Genomic DNA, 26,442 nt, shown 5'->3' on the forward strand with positions numbered 1-26,442 from the left:
GCGAGACTTAGAAGGAAGACGACCCAAGAGAAGGCTGAATAGAGGGGCTTCACGTTCTATGAAATACATCTGTTACTCTATGCCAGTTTGAATCGCGTTTTCTGTTTTTACAACTAAACATATTGTGATACAATGATTTTTTTTGAAAAACAGAAGTTTAGGCCGGGCGCGGTGGCTCAAGCCTGTAATCCCAGCACTTTGGGAGGCCGAGACGGGTGGATCACGAGGTCAGGAGATCGAGACCATCCTGGCTAACACGGTGAAACCCCGTCTCTACTAAAAAAATACAAAAAACTAGCCGGGCGCGGTTGCGGGCGCCTGTAGTCCCAGCTACTAAGGAGGCTGAGGCAGGAGAATGGCGTGAACCGGGGAGGTGGAGCTTGCAGTGAGTGGATATCGCGCCACTGCACTCCAGCACTCCAGCCTGGGTGACAGCGTGAGACTCCGTCTCAAAAAAACAAAAAACAAAAAACAAAACAAAACAAAAAACAAAAACAAAAAACAGAATTTAATTTTTTTTTTTTTTTTTTTTGAGACGGAGTCTCGTTCTGTCGCCCAGGCTGGAGTGCAGTGGAGCCATCTAGGCTCACTGTAAGCTCTACCTCCCAGGTCCATGCCTCGGCCTCCCAAGTAGCTGGCACTATAGGCACCCGCCACCACGCCCGGCTAATTTTTTGTATATTTAGTAGAGACAGGGTTTCACTGTGTTAGCCAGGATGGTATCGATCTCCTGACCTTGTGATCTGCCCACCTTGGCCTACCAAAGTGCTGGGATTACAGGCGTTGAGTCACTGCGCCCGGCCAGAAGTTTTAAATTTTTACACAGGAATATCTATCAAACTTTGCCTTTGTGAATTATTCTGCTGCTGCTATAGTTAGAAAGGTCTTCCCTACTTTACAATCAATTACATGCCCATAGAATTAATTTGTTTTTGTTAAAACATTAGGGGAATTCAACCATAATGAGCAGAGAGCCTTTATTTTATAATCACGCCATGAATGGCAGCAGATTCTGCTTATTCCAGTAGATTATCCATAATTAAAAATGTGTGAAATGCCCACTAAAGCTCTGGATTCTTTGAAATACGAACGACTTTTCGGCTACAGATGATGAAGATGGCAGGAGAAATGTTCTAAGTGAGTGGTGTGAATCTAGGTCAGCACCTGGTCAGGCATTAAGAAGGGTTAATATTTGAAATCTTTATATATCTCCTCTGAAATAGAGGTGTAAGAAGTCACTGGGAAGTCATCAGGGGATACATATATATATATGCACACAGACACATTAAAATAAATTACTTGATGAAAAAAGGCATTAAGTATGATGAAAAGGGTATATAGTATAGTTTTTAATATATGTCATAATAAATGAGTGGTTTCATACAAAGTCAGAAATGCATGTCTTGATTTCAGAAAACAAATCAGACTGCTTTTCAAATGAACACAAGCATTAGGCTGCCTAAACAGTTATTTCTGTATGTGAACCATGGAAATATTTTAGGATCATCAAAAGCTGCCCTTCTTTTTGGTCTTTTTTCATTCATCTCAAGTGGCTTATGATCAATATTTCATGGAACTTCTCTATAGCTGCCCTCCAGGTGTCCTTCTAGAAAACCAAAACCTAAACTCCAGCATAGATATAAACCCTGCTGCACTGAACCTTGAAGAAATGGATGTGCAATAGTGTCAAAAAGTGACAGAAGACAGACACTATGGTGAAACTGCTTAAAAGGTCTTTCAAATGTTCAAGCTCTTTCTCACAGCCTCCTTATGTATGTATTTCCTGGCTTGAATTCTTCCTCTTTGAACTTTTCCTAGGGTCAAATCCTTCATATTCTATAGGTCCCAGCTTAATAGCACCTCCTCAGAGAGGTCTTCCCTGACCATCCTCTCAAAAATACATTGTCCTCTGAATGCTTGCCCCACTCACCATTTTCTTTCCTTCATGACTGTTACACAATTTGTAACTATATGTTCACTCATGTTTTGTCTGACTAGAATGTGTAATCCATGAGGACAAGGACTATTTTCATTTTATTTATTCCTGTATTTCCAAAGAGTACCTAGCAATAAACACATTTGCTGAAGGAATGATTACTGGCTTGAATAGACTAAATATCTTTATTTGAAGTTTAAAGACTTGCTGATCTGTAACAAGGCCCCGTGAAAGTGTTACATCCAAGGGCTCAGTAACCTTAGGGTATAAGAGCACTAAAAAGAAACAGCCCATCCTATCACACAACTGTGAGGATGAGCCAAGCAAACTATGAAACATTCAAGGAAGAAAATACATGGCAGATGTCATGTAGTTCTCAAGTCTGAAGAGAATTTCAAATTCACTGTTGACGCTTGATGGTTCTAGAGCAGACTAGCATGAATAAGCATCAACTAGAAAAACTGCTGCCAATTTGCCAATGAACAACTTGATGCATGAAAATGTCTGATTTTCAGTGAATTTTCCTTTTACATAAAAATTTCACTGAAAATATAAACTCTTCATCTTAAATAAGCTGGTTCTGTTATAGTATGAAAATGTGGATATTCTAAATTAAGTTCCTGCTTCCCTATTCATTCTAGTTACAGGATTTTTTTCATGGAAAATTTCTCTTTATCATTTTTTTTTTTTTTTTTTTGGAAAAAAAGTCAATACCTCAATGTCACTGCATTTTACCAAGTGACCACGGAAAAGTGCACATCCTTATTCTCTCTCTTAAAGTCAACAAGACCCAGAAAGCAATAAACACTGTGTGTTGTTCATTTTCTTACTGGGCCTGTGAGAATGATATAATTCCTCTATTATTGGAATGAGAGGGAAGAAAAAAAATTAGACTAGGAAATTCTATCAAACTCAAGTATTATATACGGGTTCTCAAATTAACTCCAAGTAATGGGTAAGGAACCAAATCTTGGTTGGATTATTTAGATGAACTAGATACCCAAGCTCATAGGCCAAAGATGACATGAGAAAATACTGTAATTAATATAGCTTTGGCTTCAGGAAAGCAGCTGGTGAGCAATCTCCAGGTTCACTTCTCATTTTGAGAAGCTATCCAGCAGATATTCTGTTCTTCCAAAGGGGCAGAAAACCCTTGCTTCTTATTCATAACTCCATGGAATCCACTGATTAACTATATAATGGCAGGTAGCCTAAAGGAGTGCTGGAGTTTCCATGTCTGTAGAGGTTTATCTCATAAATAAAAAATCCTAGAACAGGTTTTCTATGATTATTAGATTCAGGAAAATATTTGTATTTAGCCAGACTAGGCCCACAACAGACAGAGTTCCTTGATTTAACCATCAAATAAGAACTATAGAAAACTGTTCTATTACTAAATAACTTTGCTTTTAATTCTGGATTTTCTTCTTCACCCAAATATATTGCTAATTTAGCTTTAAGTTATTGTCATCTACAGAGAACCCCATGCTAGGCTACATTATAGTTTAGCAAATATTCACTTCTTCCTTCCTGACCTCCATAGGTTATCCCATTGATGTGACCTGCTTTGGCCAAGGGGATATAAATTGGATAAACTGAGCCAAAATTGGCCAAACCCTAGATGCATGAGAGAGAAATATATTCTGACTGTTATATCCACTAAGTTTTAGAGTGATGTGGTAGGCTGAACAATGGTCCTTAAAAAATAACCAAAATAGCCAACTTCAAATCTCTGTGAATGTTACCAGCTCTAAGTTATCATCGTATACAGATCTGTGGTAGGAGGAAAAAAAAAAACACACACAAAAACCAAAAACTTTGCATATGTGATTAAGGATTTTGAGATAGGCAGATTATTCTGGATTATCTGTTTGGACCTTAAATGCAATCACATATATCCTTATAAAACAGAGGCAGTGGAAAATATGACAACAGAAGAGAAGGCACTGTGACCACAGAGGCAGCCACAAGCCATGGGATGCTGGCAGCTACCAGAAGCTGGGAGAAGCAAGGAACAGATTTTCCCCTGTAACCTTTGGAAGAAATGTGGCCCTGCTGACATTCTGATTTGGCCCAGTGAAACTGATTTCAAACCTTCCTCCAGAACTGTGAAAGAATAAATTTCTGTGTTTTAAGCTGCCAAGTTGGTGATAATTTTTTTGCAGCAGCCCTAGGACACTAATGCAAGTGGTCTGTGATGTACACTGTGACAATAGTTAACTGATGAAAACCCAAACCATGATATGGTCGGGTGCAGTGGCTGATGCCTGTAATCCCAGTACTTTGGGAGGCTGAGACAGAAGGATCATTTGAGTCTAGGAGTTCGAGATCAGCCTGGGCAACAAAGTGAGACCCTGTCTGTACAAAAAATAAAAACATTAGCTGAGGTGGTGGTACACACCTATAGTCCCAGCTACTCGGGAGGCTGAGGCAGGTGGGATCACTTGAGCCCCAGAGGCTGAGGCTGCAGTGAGCCATAATCACACCACTCCATTCCAGCCTGGGTGATAAGAGTGAGACCCTGTTTCAAAGCAGGAGGGATTGCTTGAGCCCTGGAAGTTGAGGCTGCAGTGAGTCGTAATTGTGCCACTGCACTCCAGCCTGGGTGATAAGAACGAGATCCTGTCTCAAAACATACACACACACACACACACACACACACACACACACACTGCACTCCAGCCTGGATGATAAGAGCGAGATCCTGTCTCAAAGCACGCGCACACACACACACATACACACACAAAACCCAGTAAATACAGAGGTACTTACAAAGTGTTCGAATTCTGTCAAATATATTAACTTACTTAATACAACTATACTATAAGGTGGATACTATTTTATTTCCTCCTTCCCCCCCGCACTGCCCCCAAACCTCCTGAGTAGCTAGTACCGCAGGCAAGGGTCAACATGCCTGGCTAATTTTTTAAAAATTTTGTAGAGACAGGATCTCACTATGTTGCCCAGGCTGGTCTTGAATTCCCGGGCTCAAGCAATCCTCCCGCTTCAGTCTCCCAAAGTGCTGGGATTACAGGCGTGAGCCACCGTGCCCAGCCCAGTTGGGAATAACTCTTGGGCCTAGTGATTACTCCATTTGCTTGGTATTACTAAAGCATCTCATTTAAATGCACACAAATAGCTCTTACATATTCAAAAATATCTTTGCTTTTATACACAACATAGCTAATAAGAAATCTTGTAAATCCAGAAGCAAATTACTACCTAATATTGAATCATGTAAGTATATTATTGACAAAATGTTACCTAAGGCTACTGGGTACAGGGCATGATGCTGGGAGTCCTCTGTGGAACATAATAAAGTACAAGGATTCTGCTGCCCTCAGTAATTTATAATGTAGCTGAAGAGATCAGACACATCTGCAAAATTAATAAATGATCTAAGATTTAAACACTGGTTAAAGACTACAAAAAACAAAGAATCCACCGGGAGTTTCTGAGCTAAAGACTCCTTATAAGTCATCTATTTGAGAGGTTCTCTGCCCCGCCTCTTCCATAGCACAGCTTGGGAGGAACGTTCACATGTGCAACACCTTTCCGGGAGCTGTGCAATCTCTGAGATGTGCCTTCCTTGCCCACTCAAGAAAGCACGTATAAATTCCATAGGAATAACCTTGAATCAACTCCTACTTATAAAATAATTCAATCTTCAAAACCTTAGTAAAAAATTACCTGTAACACACTTCACACCTGATCATAATAGATATGCCCATATCCATCCCCATCGTTTTACAGACAAATGAAGTGAGAATGACCTAAAACCTCACACAAACCTAAATCCTATAATAAAACGAACAGCAGCCGCATTGTTCCTGCTTCCCTTTGACTCACTGTCTCATAGAGCCACATACAACTGACAAATGGGTTCTGGCGAAGTAAAGATGACTTTATTTACAGTGGTCTGGTTGGGAGGATTTTAGTGAGGCAGAATCGAATTTGAAGAACACTGTAAGCAAGGCAAACAGTATGTGTAAAAGTACACATACAGGTGAAAAAGCAGAGATGTTTGAGGGTTCAGTAAAAACAAACAAACGATGTCATGCTACGGTATCACAGATGTGGTTTGTTGGAGCCAGACTCTGGGAAAGTCTAGTCTTAATTCTGTGGGTGACTGAAGAGTTTTTGAACGGAGACACAACACCATAAAACCTAACATTGTGATGCTGTGCAGATCAGAGTCAAGGGAGGAAGCCTGGGAGATCACACAGAAGTGGTTTAGGAGCAGAGTACCACAATTATCACCACGGTTCTGCTGATTTTCAAATGGTAATACCCATTTACAGTGCATATAGTCTCCTTGATTTTTGATGTGTGTGTGTGTGTGTGTGTATGTGTCTCTGTGTGCGTGCATGTAAGACAGTAGAACAAAGACTGGAATGATATATTCCAAAATGTTAGCAGTGATTTTCTTTTGGTGGTGAGATGATGGGTAGTATTATTCTCTTCTTTAAATTAAAAAATCTTTCACAATGAACATGTATTACCTTAAAAGAAAAACTGTTACTTAAAACTTTAGGCTGAAATAATGTGACTATAAGTTACATGTTGTTTCTATTTATAATCCATTTAAAGTACAATAAACTCATGAATACAGCACTTTGTTTGTAAACCTGCATTAAAATTATAAATACTTGATTATATTTTGAGTTCCCTAAGGATACTTGTCACCAACATATTTTCTGAGTGTTTGGTTTCTTATCCACACAAATACAATACAACTAACTCAGGACAGCTGAGCAGTAAACATCTTATTTTGAAATTGAATTTCTTAAAGATACTGACTCTCATTATAGTACTAAGTTTGAAGAGACAGCGATGTTTGGCAACATTAAGACTTCAACAAAAACTACTGCATAAAAATATTCCTAATTTTCCTTAGTTATGAATAATGTCCCCCCAGCCACCAAAAGTATGACTCATCAGGTACTCTTCAGTAAATATAATGGGTGTGTGCATAGATATTTCCAGAATTAACAATGTGGTTAAAGAGGAATCACACTGAATATCCTGTTTTGTAACATATATTTTCACTTAACATTTATGAAGAACACTCTTCATTTTGTTAAAATATTTCACATTGTCATTATTAATGGCTGCATAGTTTCCCTGTCTTTTTTTTGTTTTGTTTTGAGATGGAGTCTCGCTATGTTGCCCAGGCTGGAGTGCAGTGGTGCGATCTCGGCTCACTGCAACCTCTGCCTCCTGGGTTCAAGTGATTCTCCCGCCTCAGCCTCCCAAGTAGCTGGGATTACAGGTGCCCACCACCACCCCCAGTTAATTTTTAATTTTTGTATTTTTAGCAGAGACAGGGTTTCACCATGTTGGTCAGGCTGGTCTTTACCTCCTGACCTCAGGTTATCCACCCGCCACAGACTCCCAAAGTGCTGGGATTACAGGCATAAGCTACCATGCCTGACCCATAGTTTTCTATTGTATAGATACATCATAATTTATATAACTCTTTTCTTGATATATAATATTTTACTTATATACAGGTTGTGTGTGAGTGTCTGTTACATACATAGAATGTGTAAAGATCAAGTTGGGGTATTTGGGGTATCTGTTCCCTTGAGTGTTTATCTTTTCTTTTTGTTTTTAAGATGGAGTCTTGCTCTGTCACCCAGGCTGGAGTGCAGCGGCACAATCTTAGCTCACTGCAACCTCCACCTCCCGGCTAGAAGCAATTCTCCTGCCTCTGCCTCCCAAGTAGCTGGGAATACAGGCACACACCACCATACTGGCTAATTTTTTGTATTTTACTAGAGACAGGGTTTCACTGTGTTGCCCAGGCTGGTTGTGAACTACTGAGCTCAGGCAATCCGCCCGACTCGGCCTCTCAAAGTACTGGGATTATAGGCATGAGCCATGGTGCCTGACCGGGTGTTTATCATTTTTAGGTGTTGGCATCTGGCATGGTTTGAATGTCTATCCCCTTCGAATCTCAGGTTGAAATTGAATCCCCAATGTTGGAGGTGGGGCCTGGTGGGAGGGACTGGATCATGGGGCATATCCGTCATGAATGTCTTAGTGCCATCTCCTTGGTGATGAGTGAACTCTTGCTCTGTTAGTTCATGAGATGTCTCCTTCTCTTGCTCCTGCTCTTGCCATGTGATGCCTGCTTCCCCTCTGCCTTCTGCAATGAATGGAAGCTCTTTAAGGCCCTCACCAGGAGCAGATGCCCACACTATGCTTCCTATACAGCCTGCAGAACCATCGGTCAATTAAACCTCTTCTTTATAAATTACCCAGCCTCAGGTATTTTCTTATAGCGACTCAAGAACAGATTAACACAATATCCTTTAAAGTCCTCTTTTCTAGTGACTTTGACATATACATTATATTGTTGCTAAGTATAGTCGCTCTAGCGGGCTCTCAAACTTTAGTACTTACTTCTCCTCATGTATGCAATCTCAGCACTTTGGGAGGCTGAGGTGGGAGCATCATTAGAGCCCAGGAGTTCAACACTAGCCTGGGCAAGATAGTCAGAACTCATCTCTTAAAAAAATTTAGCCAGATGTTGTGGCACATGGCTGTAGACCCAGCTGCTGGGGAGGCCAACACAGCAGGATTGCTTGAGCCCAGGAGTTCCAGGCTGCAACAAATTAGGATCATATCACTGTACTCCAGCCTGGGTGACAGAGCAAGACACTGCGTCCAAAAAAAAAAAAAAAAAAAAAAAAACCTTATTTCTTCTATCTTACTGTATGTTTGTACCCATAGCCAATCACTCTTCATCTCCACTAACTTCTTAACATTTAAGATTCTTCATTATTTTCCACTGTCATGAGAAATGTTGCAAAGAATTTTTTTTTTTTTTTTTTTAAAGATGGAGTCTCACTCTGTTGCACAGGCTGGAGTGCAGTGGTGCGATTTCGGCTTACTGCATCCTCTGCCTCCTGGGTTCAAGCGATTCTCCTGCCTCAGCCTCCCGAGTTGCTGGGATTACAGGAGCCTGCCACTATGCCCGGCTAATTTTTGTATTTTTAGTTGAGATGGGGTTTCACTATGTTGACCTGGCTGGTCTCGAACTCCTGACCTCAGGTGATCCGCCCAACTTAGTCTCCCAAAGTGCTGGGATTACAGGTGTGAGCCACCGTGCCTGGCCACAAAAAAATTTCGTACAACTAAATGTTTACCTATATTCTTAAGATTTTCCTTAGTATTAATTTCTAGAGGTATAATTGCTGGATTAGAGGCAAATATAATTTTTAGATATTTTGGAAACACATTGCCAAACTACCCCTCCAGAAAGTTCTCACCACTCTACTCTTATGCCAGTAGTGTACATCCTCAGCAATGTGTGATTTTTTTGAAAAATCCCGAGTATTTGACAGGTGAAATACGGTTGCTAGCCATTTTTCTTCTTCTGTGGACCGAGTGTCCGTATTTTTATTCAGTTTTCTAGTGAGGAATTTATCTCATTACTTAGGAGGGACCTTTTGTACCTTAAAGGTATTCATAATCTGAAGTTGCTGAAATGTTAAAAAATATGGCTTAAGACTGCTATATAGCTCCTCATTAATAGAAATCGAATGCTCTAAATATACACGTTTCCCAGAACATGTTGAATATTTCATCAACTTTCTGTTTTAGTTTAGCAAAACTTGATAGTCCAAGCAGAATGTGTTTAAATGTGTCATGACAAAGAATATGAGCAATTTTTTTAATACACTTAGATCTCCTGGTAGTAGTTATATACATTTGCTATAGCAAGAAGAGAATAAAATAAACCTCAATACTGTAGGCTTCACACGTAAACCACATATATGCCATTATGTACCTAACTTGGTAAACAGGATATATTTTGACACCTATAAAGTTTCTTACCTCAGTGAAACATGGGCAAAATTACATACTTTAGAAAAGATGTTTCTTTTCAGAAAAGTCTGTTTTAAAAATCTTTTTTAGGGTGATATTTTACATTAAATGTCAGCATGGTGACTAAGCAGTGAATGGCTATTACAATAAAGGATTTTCATCATTGCCTTTAATATTTGTTACCTAATTATTATTTATTTATTTATTTGAGATGGAGTCTCCTCTGTCGCCCAGGCTGGAGTGCTGTGGCTTGATCTCGGCTCACTGCAAGCTCCGCCTCCCGGGTTCACACCATTCTCCTGCCTCAGCCTCCCGAGTAGCTGGGATTACAGGCGCCTGCCACCACGCTCGGCTAATTTTTGTATTTTTAGTAGAGATGGGGTTTCACTGTGTTAGCCAGGATGGTCTCGATCTCCTGACCTCGTGATCCGCCTGCCTCAGCCTCCCAAAGTGCTGGGATTACAGGCGTGAGCCACTGCGCCCGGCCCCTAATTATTTTTTCAAAGGATTAGAGGGAACTTACACAGAAAGGTATACAGACAACTGAATTACCAAAGTAAGAATGAAAGGACAGCTGGGCAACAGGGGCAGGGTTGTAGGAAGGAAAGGGAGTCAGTTCCACTGAAACTCCCAAACTGAGGATGGTTCCTGGATTTACATATAAATCTGAGCCTTGAGCTTCCTGGCATCTGTAGCAAACGGGAAACTTAATGAGCTGCAAGGATTTCATGATTTAATAGGCATTCTTTAATAAGGTTGATAATTAAATACTCCCTCCATCAAAATATGCCCTTTTTATTTTTAAACAAATGTTTTATTGTTGGCAAGGAAGAGAAAAATAATTGCTCAGCAGTAATTCAGTGGGATTTTACTTGGCTTGGCTGTGCGCATCGTCAGCTACCTCTGTAATACAGTCTTCCTCCAGACAAGCTTTTGATTGTATACATCTTATCTATAAGACCTTTCATTTGAGGTTGGGATAGCAATTCTCATTAAATTGTTCAGAAGTTTTGTAATTTAATGTAAGCATCTATTCACAAAATGACTTCCCCTTCATTAATTAATTCCTTACAAAGAGTCAAATCTCTTGAGCTTGTAGCAATTAAAAAAGAAAAGTGAAACGAAAATGTAGCCATTTTTTTTTCCTTCCTTTTTTTCCTACCACAACCTATAGGGGCCAGAAAGTGTCGTCATGGAGACAACATCTGTTGGGTTATGAGTGACGAGTCTCAAGAGAGAAGTGTCTTGGAAAGGGAACACCTCAAGTTAAAACAAAACAAAAAAAAAGTGGTGAGGGAGAAATCAATGCAAGCTGTTTTACTAAACATAGTGGGGGCTCAACTGAAAGGTGTATTTTAGCTAGCAAAGAATAAAAGCAGTATTTCCCCTTTTTTCACCTAACATAGGAAATGTTTTCCTTGCAAAGGCGAACAGATTTCTTTTAAGTAAACCTCAAGCACATGTACATCTCTTGGCATAATTACATTTTAAAATTGAGATTCACACTGATGCGCCAAATTGGTTGCCTTAGTAATGAGATATCACCCAGGCAACGGATTTGCTGCTCTTTCAGGAGAGCAAATCATCTGCTTCCAATTTACAGCAGAGTAGGCTGGGGATGGGGTGGCAATGGTTTCTTATTGGCAGTGTCTGAGAGGAGATAAATAAGAAACAAATTATTTTTGACATGTCACCATTATTTTCCAAATATGCTTTTATCGTTTTATTCATCAAGTAAGTGCGAAGAGAAAAAAGGAGTGGGGCCAGGTGGGGGGGAATGTACTGTTGCTTCAATGTTAAATTTGTGCTGAAGCACTTTTGCTGTTCTAAAAGGGCTTTACATTTGCCAATATGTTAAATACTAAATGGACCAGTTATAGGTTTATATTATAAATCAACTGAGATTTTTTTCACCATAGTAAGTTCAATGACTTGTACATAGTAATGCTATTCTAATAGTGCTGCTTAGTAATATATGCAGGGGTAAGTCTTCAATGTTTCAACATTTACTAAATGTCTTATGGAAAATTAATGCTTCTTGGTTTCTTCATTAGGAACACCTTTTTCCTTTTTTTTTTTTTTTTTTTTTTTTTTTTGAGACGGAGTCTTGCTCTGTCGCCCAGGCTGGAGTGCAATGGCCGGATCTCAGCTCACTGCAAGCTCCGCCTCCCGGGTTCACGCCATTCTCCTGCCTCAGCCTCCCGAGTAGCTGGGACTACAGGCGCCCGCCACCTCGCCCGGCTAGTTTTTTGTATTTTTTAGTAGAGACGGGGTTTCACCGTGTTCGCCAGGATGGTGTCGATCTCCTGACCTCGTGATCCGCCCGTCTCGGCCTCCCAAAGTGCTGGGATTACAGGCTTGAGCCACCGCGCCAGGCCAGGAACACCTTTTTCCTATACCTATTTTCATTTCCATGATTCACCAATACATGTTCAAAACACTTTTGTTTCCTCACTGAAGGAATTTGGTACCTGGTTTTTCTTCTACACTCTGAGCTCATCCTGACCAACTTTAACATGCTGGTTATTAATAAATCAATGACCTACTAATTGCCAGACTAGGTGAGCACCTTTCAGCTGCTATGGTGTTGGACATATCTATGATGTCTGATGCTGTTGACTGTTTCTTCTTATTTAAAATTTGCTACCTCCTTTGTTTCTCTGACTCATATATCCAACTGCTTGCTGGTCAGCTCTACTTGAACGTCTCATAGGCACCTCGACTACATCATGCCCCACACTATTACCATCTTCCAGATATGCCCCTGCTTCTGTACCTTCTACCTCTATCTCAGTTGTCAGTGATACCAGCTATCCAGGACTCTAAGGTGGAAACCTGGGAATCACTGATTCCTGCCTTTCATCAATCTCCTGTCCAACAACTATCATGGTCTGCTAATTATTTCATGGTCTCCTAAATATTTCTCACATTTTTCTGCATCTTACCTACCACTGCTGCAATTTAGGTTCTCATCAGCTTTCCCCTAGATCAGTGGTTCCAAACCTTTTTGGCATCAGGGACCAATTTCGTGGAAGACAATTTTTCCATGGACCAGGGTGGCAGGGGTGGGGTGGTTTCAGGATGAAACTGTTCTACCTCAGATCATCAGGCATTAGTTAGATTCTTATAAAGAGTGCATAGCCTAGATCCCTTGCATGCACAGTTCACAATAGGGTTCATGCTCCTATGAGAATCCAATGAGCCACTGATCTGACAGGAGGCGGAGCTCAGGTGGTAAGGTTTGCTCACGTGCCGCCCACCTCCCGCTGTGAGGCCTGGTTCCTAACAGGCCACAGTCCAGTACCAGTCTGCCACCCGGGGACTGGGGACCCCTGCCTTAGATTACAGCAACAGGCTCTTAATTGGCCATCCTTCCTTGTCTTATTGACTTCTAATGTTTCCTTGACACAGATCTATTTAACACTCACAAACTGACCACACCACTTCTCTCTAAAATTTCCAGTAGGATTTCCACTGAGTATGGCAAGAAGGTAGAAGAATAGGTTACTTGATATCCCTATTACCACAACAATGTAACAAACACCCCCATGCACAGCTGAGCTTGTAAGAAAGTAAAGGTCATATTCAGGAATCAAAATTTGATTGGCCAAAATTTAAAAATCTGCAAATGTGAATTGTTGATAAGGATGTAGAAGAATAAAAGCTTTCATACATTTCTTGGTGAGCATAAACTGGTGCAATTATTTTGGAAAGCAACTGGGCAAACTTTAGTGAACTTAAAAATGTGCAGACTCTACAACCTAGCATTTGCAATCTGGGGTATATACCCAAGAGTAGTAGTTCTCAAAGTGTGGTCGGGGAACCCTGAGCACTGTGAGACCCTTTCCTTTTAGGGGATTTTCAAGATAAAAACTAATTTTGTAAGAATACCAGCAGGTTATTTGCCTTTTAAATTCTCACCCTCTCAGCCTATGATAGAATTTTCCAGAGACTATATCACATGTGATGACATCATCACTATGATAGCTAATGGAATGTGTGCTTGCATATTGTTGCATTTTGTAGAATTTTCTAAGGTAAGCTCTTTGGAGACCTATTCACTTGCAGACAAGAGGACATGTACAAAAATGTTCACTGTGGCACTTCATAGAATGACAAAAAATGGAAAAACTGACTATTATTAGAAAATTAAATAAACGGTGACTATTTAATAGTAAAATAACATAAGCAAAAGTAAATAAGCTATTAGTACACTTATGGACCTATAAAAATTTTAAAAACATTATTCTCAGTGGAAAAAAAAAAACAAGGTGCAGAAGACTATGCACAGTATAATGTGGAAACAGAACGTTATATACCATCATAAAAAAAGTATAACCAAATCAGAGGCTGCCAAGCTCAACTAGTAGTTAGTAATGAAGAACCTTGACAGAATGGGAGCTTGTTGATCCAGGTGCTTTGAGAAGACAAGTCCTGAGCTAGCTCTTTACATCTTGTTAGATAAATAAGGAAAAGGTTAGTAAATATTTATATACCTGTTATAAAATTCAAGTTATTCTAAGTTTAATTCTGTCCTTCTATGTGGCACTGCTGCCACGTGTGTTTGCTTGCTAGTTACCCATTTGGCTGTGTGCTATGCAGGGCAAGCACTTTCCTGTAATATGGAAACGCTGTTTTAGTAATTCCAAAGACCAAGACTAGTCTATGTTTGTTATAGAAAACAATATTTGTTTGAATATTTTTGTAGAGAACTTTGCTCTCTATATTTGTCAAAGGAAGTCCATTTTACCCACTAGCTTTAGTGACAGTTAACCCACTATAACGTCAAGTTCCAGCTCTAATGAACTCAATCTGTATAAATGGTTTATGAAATACAGATTAAGATCTGTCCTCCCTGTTAATGTGTTTTCAAGTAAGATGTGAATCTAACAGAGTTAATTAAGATTTTGGCAAACTTCTTCCAGGAAGTGTCCTCTCCCCAGCTCAGGTAGGTGCCTTGTTCTCTGAGCCCCTCTGGCAGTCAATGCCTACCCTAGGGCCTCATAATTACTCCATTTCACTGATTTGGGTGCTAACACATCTCCCCCCTGGCTGGGTTGTCAGCTTCTGGATGGAGCTTTGTCTTGTTCATTTTCTTGTTTCCATTCAGCAATGAATGAACAAATCCACATTTATTACTCATTTTAAAATGCATGTGAACACATTTTCCTGCATAGCCACACGTCACAGTGTTGTAAATGCTACCCATTTCTTCTCACAGCATATCGGAAAAATAGGGAGTCAATGGCCACCATTCAATCAAAGGTATGCTTTTGTTTCTTTCAACACTCAGTCAAGATCAAGCAGCATATTTTTGACCATAAATATTCCCCATCAATAAAGCAATGAAGGGACTAGCAGTGGGGGCAGGCAACCTCTTTCATTGCACAGTAGCATACCCCAGCTTCCTGTTTCAGCTCATGCTTTGTTGGTCGCTTTGTAAATGCACCTTTCCCAACCTACCCATAGCTCAAAAGTCACTTTTTCCAAAACAAACAAAAATCTCTTCTCCTGGAGCACGTATTTTCAGTTAAAAAAAAAAAAAAAAGTCATCAATCCCTTTTTGTTACTATACATATGTCAAGAGCTGATTCATACTTCAACATCAGGGTTTTTTTCCAATGGTGTTACTGTATCTTAGTCCACACACTTGACAGTGAAGAACTCAGAAGACATTATCAGTTTACCAAGGCTATTGAATAAAGCCGTTTTGCAAACTGCATTCTGCTTTCTTTGTGAGCACGATGCACATCACCTTTGAGGACATCCTCTGAACGGATCACCTTTGTGACTAGTTTTTCAAACTTTTCAATAGTGTGATTCATAGCTGTTTCTCAAATGATGCCACTATGGTACAAAAGTGTACAGCAGTCAAAAGAGTGTGTGTGGGAAGCAGGCCTCTTAGGTTCAAATCCCAGCTCTGGTGTTTACCGTGTTTGGCCTCTGTCAAGGTCCTTAACCACTCAGTAGCTTTAGCTTCCTCATCTATTAAATGGAAATAATAATTGACACTCATTCACAAGGTTCTTGGTAATGACTTAGTTAAATAACGAGAATTGTAAAGCAACCAGAATAGTGCCTATCACTCAGGAAATATTAGCTACCATATTAGTAGGTTTTGTGTTTTCTTTCTTTTCTCTTTTCTTTTCCCTTCCCTTCCCTTCCCTCCCCTCCCCTCCCCTTCCTTCCCCTCCCCTTCCCTCCCTTCCTTTCCTCCTTTCTTTTTTTTTTTTTTTAAGGACAAAAATCATCAATTTTATATGAGAAATAATTATTTTGCTTTTAGTCTTAGAAATAAAACACTTGATTGGTTTTACAAAGAAGTCAGAGTGCTTTGTTTAGAAATCATATGAAAGCCCCCATGGCTTAATGTCTCTACCTGACAGTTTCCTAACAAATAAAACATTAGGCAAATGAATGACAAAACCAATAAAATCCAATTTTCAGATAACGATTCTATTCACACTTTTTCTTTTGGCTGGTTTACAAAATTATTATACTCGGTGAAAATGATTACACTGTATTAACCTTTGATTCTACCTATAATTAACAGTTATTACATTATTCTCAGTTTCATAATTTACTATTTTCATTATATGTTTATGCTTTAATGAGCCACTTTTAGTCCTTCACAAGATCTTTCTTGTGATAAGGGAGCTAAAGCCATAATATAATCCAATAATAAAAAATGCAAAATGCAAATTTAACAAATAAATATAAGAACATATAAATAATATAAAATTGTTAATTAAGACAAACCAACCAGGCCAGTTCTCGTCATACATAAGCCACATTTATTTTAATTTTTATTCTTTTTCCAAGATGAGTCTTGCTCTGTTGCCCAGGTTGGAGTGCAGTGGTGCCATCTTGGCTCATTGCAACCTCCGTCTCCTGGGTTCAAGCAATTCTCCTGCCTCAGCCTTCCGAATAGCTGGGATTACAGGCGTACGTCACCACGCCTGGCTAATTTTTGTATTTTTAGTAGAGATGGGGTTTCACCATGTTGGCCAGGCTGGTCTTGAACTCCTGACCTCGTCATCTGCCTGCCTTGTCCTCCAAATAAGTGCTGGGATTACAGGCATGAGCCACCGTGCCCGGCCCATAAGCCGCCTTTAAAACATGCAATTTTTAAAGATGAAATGATACGTCACTGAAAATCATAATTAATATTACATATCAAGTTTCTGAAATACATGGGAACAAAACCCCCAAATGACAGAGATAACTGTGAGACTGCCAGGAACCACTCCCTGCCTTAGGTGTTGACGTTGCCCTTTGATAAAGATGAGTGTGCTCCTTTCTCATTCCTGCCTCAGCTCTCGGGGTGGCCACGCCTATCCCTAACCATCTGTGAAAAGACAGTTTCCAGTCAACTGGGAACAATGAACAGAAACTAGGGATTATTAATTTTATATGGTATGATAACAGTATGAAGTCCTTATCTATAAAGTCCTTATCTGTAGATTGGTATTTAAGGGTGACAAAAGATATCTGGGATGTTCTTTAAAAACTTCAACCAAATCAAAACAAACACACATAAAAGCATGAGGTGGGTATTAGATAAAGAAAGAATGACAAAATATTGTTAATTGTTGAAACTGGGTGATGGAAACATGGAGATTCATCAAACTGTTCTTCCTATTTTTGTGAATATTTGCAATTTTCCATAATAAAAATATTAAAAAAGAACATACACCTTATTTCACATTATACTCACAAAAAAATCACTGTATACCAGGCCCTAAAGTAAACCTCAATAAATTCCAGAAAGTAGAAACGGAACATTTAACATTCTGTGATCACAAAGCAGTAAAACTAAAAATTAAGAACAAAATTAGAAAATGAAAGAAAATACATACACAAAACATTTATCACCTGGAAATGATTTTTAAAAAATTTTTAAAACAACTTTTAGGGAAAAAGAAAATCTAAACATAAAAAATAATTAAATAATAATATATCAGGTCCTACAGATCAGCAGTCTCCAACTTTTTTGGCACCAAGGACCAGTTTCATGGAAGACAATTTTTCTATGGACTGGGAGGTGGTAGGGGATGGTTTTGGGATGAAACTGTTCCACCAGATCATCAGGCATCATATTCTCATAAGGAGTGTACAACCTAGATCCCTTGCATGGGCATTTCACACACAACAGGGTTCCTTCCTGCTCCATGAGAATCTAATGCCGCTGCTCATCTGACAGGACGCGGAGCTTGCTTGCCCTCCGCTCATCTCCTGCTGTGGGGCCCAGTTCCTAACAGGCCACAAACCAGTACCAGTCTGTGGCACAAAGGTTGGGAGCCCCTGATACAGATACAGTAGAAGCAGATCCACAACAAATTTCATAGTTCATTACTAATAAATATGAAAGAAAAAACTGAACGAAGTATTCAATTCCAGAAGTTGGAGAAAGATAAATTGATTGCCTCTGCTCTTTATATTCCAAAAAGGGGAGGAATTGATAAAAGAAAAAAATTAATAAATTAGAAATAAGAAAATGGGCCGGACACGGTGGCTCATGCTTGTAATCCCAGCACTTTGGGAGGCCAAAGCGGGTGGATCACTTGAGGTCAGGAGTTCGAGACCAGCCTGGCCAACATGGTGAAACCCTGTCTCTACTAAAAATACAAAAATTAGCCAGGTATGGTGGTGTGCGCCTGTAATCCCAGCTACTTGGGAGGCTGAGGCAGGAGAATCGCTTGAACCTGGGAGGTGGAGGTTGCAGTGAGCTGTGATCACACCATTGCACTCCAGCCTGGATGACAGAGTGATGATACTCCATCTCAAAAAAAAAAAAAAAGAAAGAAAAGAAAAAGGAAATGGTAGAATAAATAAATCAGAGCTGATTTTCTGAGGAAAAAATAATACAATACTATTCATTCACTAAAGTTGATGAAGAAAAAAGATAATAAGCATAAATTAAATTCACAAAACAAGAAATGGTAAGAGGGAATGACTACAGATTCAAGAAATGTAAGAGACTACTTTGTTTAATTCTGTTCAATTAAATTAGAGAATCTGAATGATTTTCTAGGAAAATATAAATTACCAAAACTAATCCCACAAAATAAAAACAGATCAATTATCACAAAGAACTAGAGTAAGTTGCTGAAGAGTTACGCTCCAACAAACACCCCCTTCCAGATGGCTTCACAAGGGAGTTTAACCTCAACAGATAACTCCAAGGCTAGACTGTTCCAAAATACAGACCAAAAAGGAGAAGTGTCCATTTTATCTTGTTAGGCAAACATCATACTGCTATCAAATTGGTTAGAATTCTTTGTACTGATAATTCAAGAGAAAAAAATGACATGAGCATCCTGATATCTGTTGAAAAGTAATTTGACATAATTCATCTATTCTTGATTTTTAAGGTACATTACTCTTTTTAAAACTTAATTCATTTTTTTTTTAGAGACAGGCTCACACTCTGTCACCTAGGCTGAAATTCAGTGGTGCAATCATGTCTTACCATAGCCTAGAACTCCTGGGCTCAAGTGATCTTCCTGCCTCAGTCTTCTGAGTCGCTGGGACTACAGGTGTGCTCCACTATGCTCAGTTAATATTTTATTTTTATTTAAGTAGAGATGGGGTTTCGCTATGTTGCCCAGGCTGGTCTCGAACTCCTGGCCTCAGGTAATACTCCAGCTTCGGCTTCCCAAAGTGCTAGGATTACAGGCGTGAGCCCCCATGCCCTGCCAAAGTACAGTACTGTTAACACAATTCGAATAGATGACTACCTTAGCATGTTTGCATGTTCAACTGTATCTATGTCAACCAGTATCGATCAAAAGTAGAAACCACTAGAAACATTTCCATTAAGTGCAGGAATACTTCAAGGCTGTCTAACATCACTGCTTAAGGAAAGCTCACAAGGAGGCTACGCAGCAGCCTGGGTCCTCCCCATAATACGACTACCAGTTTGAGGACAGTGGCCTGGGAGAAGTACAGCTAATCCTGATATAAGAACAGAAAAAAATTTTCCCATGAACCAGCATGAAAACGATGCTGAGTTTTACATGCTTCTGTTTTTCCTTTCCCACTATTATACTTGTGTGCATATACGTACATGGTGTGCCTGCTATTTGTATACACATTATGCATGCACTGATTTATTGATAAAATCACATAGCCCTATTTTTGAATAATATTTTCATAATATTAGTTTGCTAGGGGAAGGCCAAATGTTTATTATTTTGAATTAAGAAAAGATCCCTAACTACCCTATAATTCCACCTTGAATTCCACATAAAATTAGAAACAATCATATAATTTTAGCCTATATCTTGAATATTTTATTTCACTAGCTTGAGGCTTTTTTTCCCCCTGTTCTTGGCTTTATCTTTTTCATATCTTTTTCTCTTTCATGTCTTTCCATAGACTTTCTTCTCCACTCATTCCTTTGTCCCTCCTCGCCCCCCACTGCTATTCTGCTTTTGGAATTGCATCAATTTTGCAATGATTTAATAATCAAATTACTATCATCCTCTAATTAGGAGTCTACCAGATAAGCACCAATAAATTCTTGGGACTGAATGCATCTGAATATTTACAGCAAGGATTTCTATTATTTCCTGTAAAGACATGTCTGTAGTTTCACACAAGTACAATGGAAGACTGCCAACTGACTTCAAATTCAAGCTTGACTGTGGACCCCACAGTTCACTGTATCATGGATGCTACAAACTGTGAGTCACATTTAGGCCTGAAAAAAAACTGGAAAACTCATAGCATGGAATGTGGAGCAGGTAAGGGGCAGCATAATTTAAATTTCCAAAGAGTTGACAGTTCTTGCTGCTGTAGAATTCATAAGCTGTAACTGTGATGCTAAGTTACCTACAAATTGCTCAGAGGAAAATGATTAGAGTCTTAAGATGTTACCATTTTGAGAAATAATTTATATGTTTAGTAGCTTTCAGTGAGTGACAGAGGAAGGGCCTTGCCCTCTTAACTACACTGGAGGAGCTGATTCTATTTCTAGAGCTACAATCAAAGCTATGCAATCTGAAATGGTCTGACTATGTAACACAGTGAGCAATTAAGATCTCTGTCTATAATTAATTATAGATACCCTTTAAAAAAGGGCCAATTTCCCCAAATAAACACAATTCACAAAGGCACCTATTTGTGTTATATATAGTTGGGTCAAGAAATCTATTCCTCCAATTTATCTACCTGTCCAAATTTGTTGTTAATAGACAAAAAAACAAACTTTCTCAATTCTTTTCTATCTCCCTTTGAGAATCCATTCTTAACACAACTTTATATATCAATTTTGATCCCTTTTGCTTGTTTTTTTTTGAGATAGGGGTCTTGCTGTGTTGCCAAGGGTGGTATTGAACTCCTGGGCTGAAGTGATCCTCCTGCCTTAGCCTCCTGGGTAGGTGAGATTACAGATGCCTGCTACAGTGCCTGGCTATCGACAATTTTGATCTTGCCCTATGATTCCCTAGAATGAGAACATAAATATAAACTATGTATCTACCAAAAAAGAAAGGAAGTTTTTTGAAGGCTTTCATATCCCATTCCTCTTCCAAGACAACAAAACATTTTAGTCTGAATGGTTACAGAATATTAGAGGATTATAAATCTCCGTTATGCATTTGGTACACTGTTTTCATTAAAAATCAGCTAATTGTTAATTATTAGTTAAAGTTAAAACTACAGTCTTCTTTCAGGATTTCCCCAACCATGTAACAAATAAGTGTCCTATTTTCTGGGCATTAATGAATATGACACATAGAAGATGAATGATAAATCCCAAACCAGAAAGGGCCAGGCTGAAGAAGAAAAAAGGCTAAAATAACAAAATCAACGTGAACAGACTTATCTCATAATACGCTAAATCACTGTATACTTCAACTCAGCTCCATCCGTGTGTTTGCTGCTGAAATGACAACATACTTTACTGATTTCTTAGCACTTCCTTTCTTAAAGCTGTAATTTTGAAAACTTATATAGTTTCTTCAGTGCCTTCTAGAAATACCATCTTAGTGATTTCTCATTTAAATGTGAAATAAGGAACACACACACAAACGCAAATGTAGAGGGTATGTGGGTAAATGAATCAAATGTGCATTATGAAAGATAGAGAAGAATGACCTTTATAAAAATCTCACTGGCTACATTGATTTATTTCTTTTAATGGATATAGTATAACTGGGGCTTTTTATAAAATACATTTTTCAATATTCAGACAAAATATTCCGGTTTTGAGTCATTCACAAAGAGTGTTTTAAAAAATGAAAATAGTGCATCAGCGAGACAAACTCCTTCACACATTAGTTGGTGGGAGCATAAATTGGTACAATCTTTCTAGGGGCCATTTGAAAATGGGTATAGAAAATCTTAAAAGTGTACATCTTTTAAATCAACAATTTTGTGTCTGAGAATTTATTCCAACAAAATAATCAAGGACATTTAGAAATAGTCAATGGTAGTAGTAGCAGCACTAGTAGTAATAACAGCAGCTAACATTTACTGAATTGTTAGTATTTGTCAAGCACCGCTCTAGGTAAACAGGGATGTGCAATGCAATGAGACCTGTGAGAGTGAAGAATTGGAAATGCCTAAATGCCCAGTAATAGTAGACTGATTGAAGAAATGTAGATTGAGGAATCCTATGAAGGACTAAGTCAGCTATTTTATTACAAATATGCAATAAATGTGTAGAGAGGTAAAGATGTAACAAGAAAGTATTACACAACAGTGATATAACAATTTAAATTTGCATTTAATATAAAATAACATTTTAAGTAATATAAAATTGTATTTTTTCATTTTTCGACATGAACTTGTATTGCTATAACTTATCCACTATAAAATCACTAAGTCTTTGCAATCTAGATGGTTATTTCTTTTAAAAAAAGATCTTTCTACTCATTTCACAAATTCCTTACAATATCAAGCACACGACTGAGTACAGTTGACCCTTAAATACCTCAGGTTTGAACTGTGTGGGTCCACTTACACAGAGGTGTTTTTCACCCCAATGCAGATAGAAAATACAATATTCACAGGATGCAAAACCTGCATATACAGAGGGTTGACTGTATACTAAGAGAAACAATATGCACTAAACAGATTATCGGTAATTCTTTTTTTTTTCTTTTTTTTGAGGCAGACTCTCGCTCTGTCGCCCAGGCTGGAGTGCCGTGGTGCCATCTTGGCTCACTGCAAGCTCCACCTCCCGGGTTCACGCCATTCTCCTATCTCAGTCTCCCCAGTAGCTGGGACTACAGGTGCCCGCCACTACACTCGGCTAATTTTTTGTATTTTTTTAGTAGAGACGGGGTTTCACCATGTCAGCCAGGATGGTCTCCATCTCCTGACCTTGTGATCTGCTCACCTCAGCCTCCCAAAGTGCTGGGATTACAGGTGTGAGCCATTGCACCCGGCCAATTATCTGTAATTCTTGATACTGAGTAGTTAACGGTTTAGATTATGATAGGGGAAGACTATACATTTTTTTATGCATCGGAAAGTAACACAGTTTGTATCTCTCTAAGAACGACAACTTTTGGAGGTTCTTGTTTTAGTTAATGATATGGTTTGGCTGTGTCCCCACCCAAATCTCATCTTGAATTGTAGCTCCCATAATTCCCACATGTTCTGGGAGGGACCTGGTGGGAGGTAATTGAATCATGGGTGCAGTTTCCCCCACACTGTTCTCATGGTAGTGAATAAGTCTCACGAGATCTGATGGTTTTATAAGAGAAAATCTGTTTCACTTGCCTCTCATCTCTCTCTTTGCCGGCCACCATGTTAAGACATGCTTTTCACCTGCCATGATTGTGAGGCCTCCCCAGTCACGTGGAACTGTGAGTTAATTAAACCTCTTTCCTTTATAAATTACCCAGTCTTGGGTATGTCTTTATTAGCAGCATGAGACCAGACTAATACAATCAACATTTTTGACTGTGCCTTCTACAACTTTACCAATACATCTCTAATTTTTTTTTTTTTTTTGAGATGGAGTCTCAGTCTGTCATCCAGGCTGGAGTGCAGTGGCACAATCTTGGGTCACTGCAACTTCTCCCTCTGATTCAAGCAATTCTTGTTCTTCAGCCTCCTGAGTAGCTGGGATTATAGGTGCATGCTACCACACCCGGTTAATTTTTGTATTTTTAGTAGAGATGGGGTTTTGCCATAGTTGGCCAGGCTGGTTTCCAACTCCTGGCCTCAAGTGATCTGCCCACCTCAGCCTCCCAAATTGCTGGGATTACAGGCATGAGCCACCGCACTTAGCCTAAATCTCTATTAAGGCACAGAAAAGGTATGAAAATACACCTAAAGCCAGGTTCTCAGATATTAAAATCTATTATGCTGTACTATAACAAAAACAGCATGGTATTGTCATAGGAATTGACTGTAGAATAAAATGGTGAGTCCTGAAATACATTCATGAATGTATGAAAGATTAACACTGAACAAAGGTGAAATTTCAATTTAGTGGAAAAAAGAGAAATGTTTAAATAAACAAAATTAAAACATTTAGTTATTCACCTGGAACAAAATCATGTACAAAAATAAATTCCAGATCTATCTATCTATCTATATATATATATTTTTTAAGATGGAGCCTCACTCTGCGGCCGGATCTCAGTTCACTGCAAGGTCCGCCTCCCGAGTTCACGCCATTTTCCTGCCTCAGCCTTCCGAGTAGCTGGGACTACAGGCGCCCACCACCACGCCTGGCTAATTTTTTGTATTTTTAGTAGAGACGAGGTTTCACTGTGTTAGCTAGGATGGTCTTGATCTCCTGACCTCATGATCCACCCACCTTGGCCTCCCAAAGTGCTGGGATTACAGGTGTGAGCCACTGCGCCCAGCCCCCCAGATCTATTAATTTTTTTAGAAGAAACCCAGCTGCTATAAAGAAAAAGAAGACAAATTTCATTATATTAAGAGTGAATATTTTCACATGGAAGAGTTTACATGAACAGAGTCAAATGACAACTCTAAAAAATTAACTGTGATACATAATATTAATGCATATTATATACAGATAGCTCCCACAAATTCATAGGAAAAAGATGAACAACCCAATATAAAAATGGGCCAAGAATATAAGTAACAAGAGGCAATCCAAAAAGTCAATAAGCACACACTCAAGGGTAGTCATGGAAATTAAAAAATGTAGAAATAAGGTATCATCTCTTACTGATCAGAATGGAAAAAATTAAACAGCCTGGTAAAAGCCACTGTGGTAAAAAATTTAGAGAAAAGAGTTCACTTGCATTGTGGGTTGAAATATGATTTCTTAAGATTAAAACCATATATACTCTTCACTTAACAATCTCACTTCTGGGAATCCAGTGCATAGAAATGAATGCACCAGTATGGAAGGCTACATGTATAAATATATCTATTAAAGTTTAGGGAAAACTATGGGGGTTCCCAGAAAAGAGTTTACATAGCAGGCCTGAGACTACTATGCTTACAGTGGTCTGCTTGCAAGGTTGGTCCTTGTGGGTGGCAAGCCACCCAGGTGCCAAGGCAAGAGACCGAGGGCACGAGCTGTTCCAGTATAATAAAATATATAAAACAAGAGTTATACTAGATCTAGATCACAGACATGATTATATATGAATATCATTAATCACTAGTTTGCAGCAATTACTCTTTATTCCAATATTATAATAATCCTTACTCTACAATTATAACTTAGGAAAAACCAGGCCATACAGAGATAGGAGCTGAAGGGACATAGTGAGAAGGGACTAGAAGACAAGAGTGTGAGCCCTCTGTTACGCCCAGACAGGGCCACTAGAGGGCTCCTTGGTCTAGCGGTAACGCCAGCGTCTGGGAAGATGCCCATTGCCAAGCGGACCATGGTCTAGTGGTAGCGTCAGTGCCAAGGAAAAACACCCGCTACTTAGCAGACCAGGAAAGGGAGTCTCCCTTTCCCCGGCGGAGTTTGGAGAAGACTCTACTCCTCCACCTCTTGTGGAGGGCCTGACTAAATGTCAGGCCCACCCACAGTTATCTGGAGGCCTAACCATCTGCCTGTGATGTTGTGCTTCAGTGGTCACACTACTAACTAGTCTGTTTTCATGTTCCATCCTGTACACCTGGCTCTGCCTTTTAGATAGCAGTAGCAAAATTAGTGAAAGTACTAAAAGTCTGTGATATGCAGAAATAATGGTGTAAGCTGTCTCCCTCTCTCTGCCTCGGCTGCCAGGCAGGGAAGGGCCCCCCTGCCCAGTGGACACGTGACCCACATGACATTACCTATCACTGGAGATGGCTCACACTCCTTACCCTGCCCCTTTGTTTTGTATCCAATAAATATCAGTATAGCCTGGCATTCGGGGTCACTATCGGTCTCTGTGTCTTGGTGGTAGTGGTCCCCCGGGCCCAGCTGTCTTTTATTTGTCTTGTGTCTTCATTTCTACAGTCTCTCATCTCCACACACAAGGAGAAAAACCCACCAACCCTGTGGGGCTGGTCCCTACAGGTCCTTGGCTGGTGTCTGGGAACTTGCTGGTCAACAGTTCACTATGTTGATACAAAACATTCCCTAAGTGATAAGATTGGTTTATTGTGTTTAAACTGTGTTTATAAAAAAAATGTAAATTGTGCTGAATACCTGATTTCTCTTCTGAGAATCTGGAATTTTGGTACATGATAGGTAGAAGGTGCCTAAATGACCAGTTCCCAGTAAAAAC

The 26,442-nt window shown here is 39.3% G+C and overlaps 1 protein-coding gene across 2 annotated transcripts in view; it reads right to left on the reverse strand.

The window, feature by feature from the left end:
• MYO1D (myosin ID) overlaps nucleotides 1-26,442 on the reverse strand; it is a 381,175-nt gene that overhangs the window by 187,936 nt on the left and 166,797 nt on the right. The window contains exon 17 of one of the 2 annotated variants that reach the window (XM_030922987.1): nucleotides 15,572-15,757. The exons of the other annotated variant lie outside the window; for it this stretch is intronic. Within the exon in view, the coding sequence (XP_030778847.1) occupies nucleotides 15,728-15,757 (30 nt within the window). The 3' untranslated portion in view covers nucleotides 15,572-15,727. Of the gene's footprint in view, nucleotides 1-15,571; nucleotides 15,758-26,442 lie in introns of those variants that run through there. 2 annotated transcript variants of the gene reach the window in all.

Source organism: Rhinopithecus roxellana, chromosome 19, assembly GCF_007565055.1.
Source record: "Rhinopithecus roxellana isolate Shanxi Qingling chromosome 19, ASM756505v1, whole genome shotgun sequence".
Classification (NCBI taxonomy): domain Eukaryota; kingdom Metazoa; phylum Chordata; class Mammalia; order Primates; family Cercopithecidae; genus Rhinopithecus; species Rhinopithecus roxellana.